This window comes from Panicum virgatum, chromosome 5K (assembly GCF_016808335.1).
Source record: "Panicum virgatum strain AP13 chromosome 5K, P.virgatum_v5, whole genome shotgun sequence".
Classification (NCBI taxonomy): domain Eukaryota; kingdom Viridiplantae; phylum Streptophyta; class Magnoliopsida; order Poales; family Poaceae; genus Panicum; species Panicum virgatum.
This window is the reverse complement of record NC_053140.1, coordinates 59,488,952-59,499,657: the sequence shown is the minus strand read 5'-3', so window position 1 is coordinate 59,499,657 and position 10,706 is coordinate 59,488,952. Positions and strand designations below refer to the sequence as shown.

General features: G+C 53.4%; 1 protein-coding gene across 1 annotated transcript; it reads left to right on the top strand.

Moving 5' to 3' along the window:
- Window positions 1-6,899: 6,899 nt before the first annotated feature.
- On the top strand, window positions 6,900-8,771 carry LOC120709097 (myristoylated alanine-rich C-kinase substrate-like). Its single transcript, XM_039994620.1, has one exon. The coding sequence runs from the start codon at window positions 7,203-7,205 to the stop codon at window positions 8,532-8,534; it is 1,332 nt and encodes a 443-aa protein (XP_039850554.1). The 5' UTR covers window positions 6,900-7,202; the 3' UTR covers window positions 8,535-8,771.
- The last annotated feature ends 1,935 nt before the right edge of the window (window positions 8,772-10,706 follow it).

The window sequence follows — 10,706 nt, the reverse complement described above, 5'->3', positions numbered from 1 at the left end:
AAGATGGCACTGCCGACGTACGCCGAGCAAGTAACAAGGGCACAGGAACCAACAGATTTGTCTTGAGGTCTGATGAATTGGTGTCCTTTCCCTACGCGCGCGCGTACGCGTGCCACAGCTCGATGCTGCTGGAAGCCGGGCAGGCGTCGTCGTTTCGTCGGAACTACGGAAACCTCCGGCCAAAAATATGCGTGTGCGCCCGCACCGCGCGCGTTGATCGATGAGCATCGACCGAGCATGCGTGCGGCTAGCAGTAGGCCTCGCTCGTTTTCGCATCCGTTCTTTTTTCTCACCGTACCCTACTCATGCTGATGGCTTGAAGCCGGCCGGCCTCTCGTTCACAGCAACAGCATCTTCGATCCGTCGCTGAATCGATGCTAGGCTCAGAGTTCCCCTCACGATCGAGCTGCAACTAATAACCTGCAGCAACAGTGTGTGTATCTCGTACTCCTACGTGCCAAATGAAGGTGCCTGGTTGCCTCCTGCATTGCAATTGCAAGGGTTGGAGACAGCGCATCTGACACCAGTTTATCGAGATCGAGGTCCTGTGGAGAGATACAGATACCTAAACAGGCAACAGGCCGGGCGGTCGGTGCAGAGCATTGGTAAAGCATCAACCTGCATGCACTCTTGGAACCTGAAGCTGTAGGGATTCTCAATGCAGAGCAAGCTACTCCTATAGCTGGGGGCTACTATACCGGCGGCTAGCCAGTCGATCGATTGGACGATCCTTGTTCCATGGTGAAGAGAAGAGAAAGGCATGCATGCAAACGGATTGAAAGCAACAACCACACCCCCACGTGTTGCGTCTAGCGGCTTTCAGATCCAGAGAGTCAGAGACGCGTCAGTTTAATATCACATCTGCACATGGTCTAATCAGCTAATCTAATGGTAGCAGTAACGTGTACTACTAACTACTAAACATCAGGCATTGCAAACTCAAGGCAAGGCAGCCCAACACCATTCTGAACTCCTCGAGGATCGATGGCACCACCTTTTTTTTTTTGGCAACCATGTAGCTAGATGTTCGATTGGCTAGCTCTCACTGCTACCACGCGCATCAAGTGACTTGACCAATACTAGCTGCAACGGCGTCAAAGTGGCTTAACCAATAAGATCTAATTACCTGCAGCTACGCAGTTTTATTTGTCTGGTCTCGGGACGCATAAACAAACAATTGGCTGTGTTTAGATACCCGGAAAACGGGTAGAAAAAGTCACATCGGACACTGTAACACACTGTAGCACATTTTTATTTGTTTGTGGTAAATATTGTCCTATCATGATCTAACTAGGCTCAAAAGATTCGTCTCGTAACGTACATCAAAACTATACAATTAGTTTTTTTAATTACCTATATTTAGTACTCCATATATGGGTCATTTGCTATATTTAATGTTTCGATGTGATTTCGATGTGATGGAAAATTTGGAGTTTTTGTGTCATCTAAACACACCCCATGGCTACCCGGTGGTCGCTGTCACAAGGAAAGTTCACCTCCAAATCCACGCGCGCAGCAGGTCCGGTCGTGGTCGCCGACGTCGCTGTAAGCCTGCGGACGTGCGCCGATCCGAGCAGCGGGATCCGATGGCGCCACCATGCCTACCCGCCTCGTTCCTGGGCGTGGTTTGGTTGCTGACTGGGCAGCTGCACACACATGCCTTCTCCTTCGTAGACCGGTGGTTGGAACAGATCAAATCTAGCTTCTTCTTTTCGTGCACTGCATTATATTCGTCACCATCACCAGGGTGCTTAGAGAATTAGAATATCCCGATCGACAATTCGACATGGTTCTTGCCAAAATCTGGAGCCGATAATCTTCTTTATAGGAAGGGATCTTAACTCACCCTAGGTAACTAGATACACCTAGGCCCTCAGCAATGGCAACCAGTACCGGCTGGTCTGAGGGAGCGTTTAGTTCCCAAAAATTTTCACCCAAAAATTTTCACCTCCCCTTTGAACACATATATGAAGCACTAAATGTAATTAAATAACAAAACTAATTACACAGTTTGGATGTACACGACGAGACGAATTTTTTTAGTCTAATTAGTGCATGATTAGCCATAAGTGCTACAGTAACCCACATGTGCTAATGATGTGGTCAAAAGCCTCAAAAGATTCGTCTCGTGGTTTCCAAGTGAGTTCTGAAATTAATTTTTTAATTAGTGTCCGAAAAACCATCCCGACATCTGGTCAAAGTGCTGACGTGACATAAAAAAATTTTGGGGAAGGAACTAAACGGCCCCTGAATCGGTTGGGTGGTCTCTGTCAGTAAGGCGGCAGCTGATCCTTTTTTTTCCCGACTGGCAGCTGATCTGAATCGTGGGATTAGCTGCTACTCTCTCCGTTCCAAATTATAAGTCATTTCAAGAATATTGGAGAGTCATAGTTTTTCAAATTTGACTAAATTTATATGACAAAATAATAACATTTATGATACCAATTAAGTATCATTAGATTCTTTGTTAATTATATTTTCATAGTGCATCTATTTGATGTCATAAATCTTTATATTTCTCTCTATAATTTTAATCAAACTTTGAGATGGTTTGACTCTCCAAGATTCTTAGAATGACTTATAATTTGGAACAGAGGGAGTAGTATACTATAGCATCATCGTTTTGGACGAATTTCGTCGCACAAATCGATCCATGCTCTGAATTCCTGGGTAGATTACTATTTTTTTGGGGGGGCGACCTAGCTGCAGAAGATTAGTTGAATCTTTGAGTAAGCAGTGACGACGACGCTTGTTGCCGGGCTACGTGCAGGTAAACCACTCAATATAGCCCACGCAATGGTGTGGCAGCCTGGCAGGAGACGTCATTAGAAAGGTAATGCGACTACTCGTGCGGGGCCATGATCAGGATTTGGGAAATTTCGCTAGCTCCTAGGCGCTACAGGCTACCGAAAATACGAAAAACGCGACCCGACCTACTCTCCAACAATCTCTTGGGGGGGGGGGGGGGGGGGGGGGGGGGAGACAATAGAAGTTACCAGGTGATGTTTCTTAAACAGCAGGAAAGCGATGTCCATGCATGCATCTGACGAACTCAAAATGGGATTTCATGAAGATATCACTACAGGAGAACAAGCTTTTTATCCCTGTTATCAACTCCTTTTGGTCCCGGTTTTTCAACCGGGATCGGGAGCCCGGGACAAAAGGGTGCACCCTTTAGTTCCGGGTCAAATAACCGGGACTAAAGCCCCTGCGCAAGGTAAAAAAATATTCTGCACAACTCAGAAATCGAACTCCAGATGTCTTGGCTCGCATGTAGTTTCTTTACCACCCCACCTACACAGCCCACATGACTTTAAATGAGATGATTTCCTTTTAAATTAACCCGAGAAAGACCCTTTAGTCCGGATTGGAGCCACCACCCGGGACCAAAGGGTCATCCTATGATCCGGATTGGTGTTACCACCCGGGACTAAAAGTCCAGAACCTTTGATCCCGGTTGGAGCCACCACCCGGGACTAAAGGGTGACTTGTAGTCCCGGTTGGAGGCTTCAACCGGGACCAAAGGTCCCTGCCACCTCCTAGCCGTTGGACCCGGGATTAAAGAGGGCTTTAGTCCCAGGTCCAATGGTAGCCGGGACTAATGTATTGGACCAAAGGTCTTTTCTACAATACTGTATTGTCTTTGTTGTTTGGATGATGACACGAGTTTTTTTAGGGGGGGGTCAATAATTAATAGAACAGTATTGATGATTACAGACGCCTTCAGGCGGATCAAGTGAACGACTTTCTGGCTCCTGCTGTTGTTCCTGGTTTTTGCGTGGGCATGTGGTTGGCAAAAAAAAAATCCTTTTAGCCTCCCTGAATTTTAGGCCGAGTCCGCTTTTTCTCCCTGTACTTTGAAACCAGCCGACTAGCCTCCTCGGACTCCCGAAACCGGTCGCACGACCTCCTTAAGCGGGTTTGAGGGCAGTTTTACTATTTTTCTTTTATGTTTATTTTAACTGAATATTTGAAAAATCATAGTAAATCACAAAAAATCATAAAATAGAAAATTCAATTTTGCTGGACTCCAGATGAGTAGATATACGCAGCAAACATATTACATGGTATACTTTAGTACAAATTTTTTGCTATATCTTTAGATATATATTTTTCTATAATTAATTTATAGCTACAGTTTTTGTCGTTCAATTACGATAAAAATTTTATGGCGGACTAATCATTATATGATTGAGCTGTAGTAAATTTTTTATAATTATTGGATAATGTTTGACTGATCTATAGATTTATCTATATAAACTAGATAAATCTATAGAAAAATCTAGACGAATCTATAGATAAACCTAGATAAATCTATAACTCAGTCATACATGATTCAATAATTATATTTTTTTTACTGCAGCTCAATCATATAATGATTAGCCCATCATAAAAATTTCGCAATAATTGGATGACGGAAACTGTAGCTATAAATTAATTATAGAAAAATATATATATATATAAAGAAATAGCAAAAAATTATATTAAAGTATACCATATAATATGTTCACTGCGTATATCTACTCATACGGAGTCCAACAAAATTGCATTTTCTATTTTATGATTTTTTGTAATTTACTATGATTTTTCAAAAATTTAGTTAAAATAAACATAAAAGAAAAATAGTAAAACCGCCCTCAAACCCGCTCAAGGAGGTCGTGTGACTGGTTTCGGGAGTTCGAGGAGGCTGGTCAGCCGGTTTCAAAGTACAGAGAGGAAAAGTGAACTCGGCCCAAAGTTCAAGGAGGCAAAATGGATTTTTTCCAAAAAAAATCCACGAGTCAAATTTATTGTACAGAAAAGCCCAGGAAATAGTTGAGCCACGGGCATGGGTCCAAAGCCTGAACGTTTCTTTAACTGGGCCTAGACAGTGGAACCATGAGCTCTGGGCTCGAAATATGTGGCCCACATACGCCCTCAAAGCTAGCAGCATAACCCCAGCGGTTTTGTTCACCAAAACCGAGCACGGGCCGGGCCATGAACAAAATTGTCGGGCCTCCGTCTCACTCCGACCGGGGGTACAAAATCCGGGCCCATGTAGGACCCAGCAAGGAAGCAGAAAAGCATCCGACGCGACACGGAATTCCATGGCGAGGTGGCAGAAGATACCTGACACGATCTCCTCCCCTCCAAAGAAAAGATACTCCCTCTCTTAAATAATATAAACATTTCTAGCTATGTTTTTAGATGTCTAAGTTCATAATATATCTAATGTATTTAGACAAGTACTTGTCCAGATACATAGAAAATGCGATGAACTTGGTACATAATTAGAAATGCTTATATTATGTGACGGAGCGAGTACTCCGGCTGACACGAGCCTGCCGGCCTGCACGGAATCATCGTAAGCAGGCGCAGAGAGGCTGACGCGAAAGCGACCCAACTTGCTGCCACCGGTAGTAGCTCTGTTACCTCGTGAAATCACAACAACAACACTGCGTGCGCGCAGATATGGAGGAAGCAGAGATCCAAGGGCGAAAGGGTGTGTACAGTCGGCACTCGGCAGCAGCAGTTAGTAGCTGCACGCCATTGCCGGCGAGAGCTGAGCTGAGCTGGGAGAGCTCGCTGGTTCTGTGGACTGCGCTTCTTGTTGTTGGGCATCCGAGGCAGGCAGGCACCTTTTTAAGCCGTTCGTGGTAGCAGAACGCATGATTGATCGGCGGTTGGTTAATCCGGCCGGGGAGGGTCGGCGGCCAAGTTGCATGCATGGGCGCCACCATGTGATGACCCGGCCGGCCAGCCGCTCCTCCTCCTCCACCACCTTCTCCTCCACCACCTTCTCCTCTCCGCCTTTCCGGTAGCGCAGGCGCGTGACCCGATTCGATTCGGTTCCGGCGGGGTCAGCACCGCCACGCTACAGTCTCCCGTCCTCCCTCCCCGCACTCCCCCTTGTCTGCTCAAATCGGTCGGTCCATGGCGCGACGACGCTTCCCGGTTGCTTCCCCGCGCCGCGCCGTTGGACAGGGAAGCGCAACTGCTGCTAGATTCGGCTCGGGCCGAGAGCGCCCAACCGCAAGCCCGGCAACCACCGGCTGCGCGGTCCCGGACATGAGGCCCGGCACGGCGGTGTGCGCGACGCACGTATGATTGGAGCCGGCCGGCCAGCGGCGGCGCCCGCGACGCTGACACGGCGGCGACGGGTCAGCGGGATAATTAATTCCGATCAGCAGCAGGTCGCCAGCTGCTTAACGGTAACCACCGGGGTTAAGTTAGAGGCGCGGCTGCTGGCGTGGAGCGCGCGGGTGCGGGCGCTGGCCAGGAGGGCGCTGCCTGCCTGAGAGGTGAGAGGTCGCCCTCGCCCAGGCCGGCCGGGCACCGAGGCCTGGCGGCGGCCGCTCACCTGTGGCGGACCCGTAACGGCACGAGCTGTGGCTGGCAGCGGTCGTACTGTGTGGTACCAGCACTGTTGCGCACCAAACGGCGATAACTAACGCGGCCCCGTCACCATCAGCAGCAGATCAACCCCCTGATAACGATGTCCGAATGCTGCTACGATCTCGTTGGTGTTCGTGTGAGCTCGTTTTTACCGGACCTGAGTTCGGTGAAGTGAGTCGGCTCAGCTGGGCTTGCCGTAACAGTGCGCGGAGACAGTACGGACATGTGGTGCCTAGCTTAGCTCGATGTGAACAGAACAGTTACTTAACGGCACTGATGTCACACTCGCCCCGACATTTCACCTTCACCTCGCCTTGCTGGCTTGCTTGCTTCGGAGAGAGGAGAGAGAAAAAAGAGAGAGGGGGCAAGTAAACGTGGTGTGGTGGCCTGGTGGTCGTCCCCAGAAACGGGCGAATAAAGAGCGCGTCACCAGAGAAAGATTTCAGAGCGCATATGCAATTCTGCGTCTCGCGACAGGCGAGGTGGAAATCGGCAGCCGCGGCCACACACACCACCCATCCACTCGCCTCCTCGATGCCATTGATAAATACGCGTCAGGTCGCAGCCCACGCCTTTCTCTTCCCCGCTCTTCCTCCATCCCCGCTTCCCCTGCTGCCCGCCCCTGCTCTGCAGCTGCTCACTGTGCGATATGCCCCTGCGAGCCCATGGCATCCTGCTGAGAGCCTGAAATCCATTCCCCATTGCCGCTTGCAGCTACCGCCGCCACCGCCTCGACTGTCTGTGGCTCCCAGATCCACGCCGCCGCTTCGAAGTAAAGCTGCTGACAGGCCGGTGGCGCCGCGCTGTTGTTGCTGAAGGAAGCGGCAATGGCGGACGCCGTGGAGGCGCTTCCTCCTCCTCCGGAGAGCGGCGCCGAGTCCGGGAGGTCGTCGCCGTCCCCGACCGCGTCGCCCGAGTTCGAGTTCTGGATGGTGGGCAGGAACCCGTCCGCGTTCCCGGCCCCGGCCCTGCTCACCGCCGACGAGCTCTTCTCCGGCGGCGTCGTGCTCCCGCTCCACAACCTCCAGGCGGCGGCCCCAGACGGCGACGGCGCCACTGCTGCCGCTGAAGGCTGCGACGCCGAGGGCGCCGGGGCCGACTCCAAGGACGCGGACTCCGCGGCGCTTCCGCTGCCAGAAGCGGAAGCGGAAGGCGAGGCCGCCGCGCAGCCGCTCGCGGAGTCCGGCATCGCGCCAACGCCGGACCTCCCCGCGGTCACGTTCAAGTGGAAGGACATCTTCAAGGCGGGCGGCGGCGAGGCCAAGGACCGCAAGAAGGTGGAGCGCCGCGTCAGCAGCGTCAGCGGGAACGCCGAGCTGATCAACATCAACATCTGGCCCTTCTCCAGGAGCCGCTCCGCCGGCCACTCCGCGGGCGGCGCGGCGACGGGCTCCTTGAGCAGGGCCAAGCCAGCAAATCCGAATCCCAACGCCAGCGCCGGCTCCAGCGGGAGCGCCAACGCCAATGCCAGTGCGAATGCCAGCGCCGCGAGCGCGCCGCCGGCCCCGGCGCCAGCCCCGCGCAAGGTGAGCAGCGCCCCGTGCTCCCGTAGCAACTCTCGCGGAGAGTCCTCCGGACCTGCGCCAGCCATTCCCGCCGCCGCTTCGGATGCAGCAGCAGCTGCTGCAGCTCCTGCCGCCGCAGCCGCAGCACATGCACCAGAAGAAGATGCTACAGCCGCCGAGGCGGCGCCGTTGCCCACCCCTGCAACCGCCGCCACCACCAGCAGCAGCAGCAGCAGCGCCTCGTCCATGTTGCGGAGGCTGGTGCCCGGACAGGGCCGTAACAACAATAACACCGCCTCCGGCGGCACCGGCATCCGCGTCGGCCGCCCCAGCGCAGTGTGGCAGCTGCGGCGCAACAAGCTGCAGCAGACCGCCGCCGAGCATGAGCATGCCAGCGCCAAGAAGAAGGCCACGCCCGCCCCAACCGCCGCCGCCGAAGCAGCCGACGACAAGGCGTCGCCGAGCGTGGCCGCGCCCGCGGCCGGGTGCCGGAACAGCGCGGGTTGCTCGGAGGGCGCCGCCGAGGAAGGGAACCCGCCGCAGGGGCTCTTCGGACTCCGGACCTTCTTCTCCAAGAAGGTGTACGATACCGGCACCGGCGGAGCAGACCGGAACACGGGCGTTCAGCGTTGTACATACAAATTCGAGCTCTAGGCTCCTTCTTCCACATCTTTATTACCTTGCGTCCCCCTCTTCCTTTTTTTTTCCTTTTTCTCCTTCCTCTGCTCTAATTCGACTACTACAAGTAGCTTCCTCAGCTCGTTCTCGTTACTGTACTGCAACCTCTGTTTAGCTCCTAGTCTCAAGCAGCAAAGGCGCAAAGCTATGCATCTGATCGACCGTGAATCAAGCATCCATGTACGAGTAAACGGTAACACTCATCATCATCCATGCCACTGGTGTGCAAGTGTGTGTGAAATGGTGAAACATGGGATGATGGGTCTGTGGTGACTCTGGCCAGTGCCCGGGGACGACGGGACGTGACGAGATGCCAAATGATTTGGGGGCAAAAGGCTGGGGAAAAGCCGGTGGCAGGCCGCCGTTGGGCGTGGCCTCTGCAGCGTTTGCCCCGCATCGATCGAGTCGAGCAGCGGGCGGAGGAATTGGTTCGATCCATCGGCCGGGGACGGGCCCAAGGGATAAGCAGCTTAGCGGCAGCAGCAGCGCATGCTGCCACGCGCTACGCAACAAGCTGCAGCGCGGGGGCGCATGGGGTTCGTTCGGCCAGGGCGCGCGACACCGGCTATCCATTCCCACGGGCCGGCCGGCGGACGCCTGCGCCGCGCACCGGGCGCACATGCTGGGATCTCGCTCGCTGGCGGCCGCATTATTCTACAGGTTCCCCCGTGCCGTCGCCCATGCTTGAATCGCTGGTGCTGCTGCTCGATTCGGCGGCGGCATTCCCTCGCCGCGCCCGCGGCATGCAGCCGGAGCCGCCGGGCACTGGATCCCCTCCCCGCTGGACCCGGACCGGATGGGGCTGGACCATGCGCCCGTGCCTGTCGTCCCTGCCCCGGCGCCTGCAACCAGATTTGCAACCATCAGCCAGCCCCGCCGCGATGGATGGGATGGGATCATGGGATCGACCGAGCTGTGGCTGTGGGCGACTGGCGAGCCACAGCTAGCCCCCAGCGCCAGCGGCGGTGGGGGGCAAGGGATGCAGGCCCGGATAAACTCCGCGGCGCGGCAGCCGGTAACAGTAACCCCACACCCTAGTAATGGCCGCGCTGGTACGCCGCGTTGGAAAGGTAAGGTATGGTGAAGGAGAGGCTGTGGTTGTACCGTGGTTTGGCGTTGAAGGATCGCTGTCTCTTCTTAACTGCGCGGCTAACACAGACACAGCGTCTCGTACGAGCGCCGTGCCGGCGCGGCAAGGCCAGGACACGAGAGTAGGAGAAAGCCGCGCGGTTCGCATGAGAGTCGGGCTCTGTTTAGTTACCACCCTAAACATCGTAAATGCAAAAAAAAAACTCCACATTGAATGTTTCATACATGCATAGAGTACTAAATAAAGTCTATTTATAAAACTTTTTATATGGATGGACTGTAAATTGCGAGACGAATCTAATGAGCCAACTTAATCCACTATTTGTAACAGTGATGCTACAGTAACCATCCGATAATTATTGATTAATCATGGATTAATTAACATCATTAGATTCGTCTCGCGATTTACAACCCATCTGTGCAAAAAAATTTATAAATAGACTTTATTTAGTACTTCAAATTAGTAAGATTCCATCACAATTTTTTTTTCAAAACACCTAAACACGGCCTCGATTCAAATTTAAGTTTAAGATTGACTTGAGAGCATCTAGAGGCGAGCGCAGCATCTGAGCCCGATGGGTGAGTAATCTAATCACGGGGTGCAGGCGGGATTAGGCGGTACGGGCCGTGTGGGATCGGGACGCGACGCGAGAGCAAGTGGGCCGGCAGCGCCTGACCCCGGAGCAGGCGGGATTTTTTTTTCTTTGGACAAAAAAAAAGTACAGCCCGGCCCGGAAGAGGAGGGTGGGAATCAAAAAGAAAAAGAAAATCAGCAGCTTTGACGTGTCATGGGCCTTGAGATTTGGGCTGGGGCGGCAGAGCGGCAGGCAGGGCTCCCCGCTCGTCAGAGAGAGGGAGACGAGAGCGGCCGAGCTGCGGCGAGCGGCGCCGATGCCGGTGGATTCGATCGATCGGCGAGCGCCCATCCCGAGCTGGGCGGGGAGAACGGGCGAGCGAGCGGTGGCATCGCACTTAAGGACGGCAGCAGGCACGGCCGCGGGGAGTTGGTGGTCTGGTTGCGTTGCAGGCGGGGGACGGCAGCGCGGTGGTGCCCCGGTG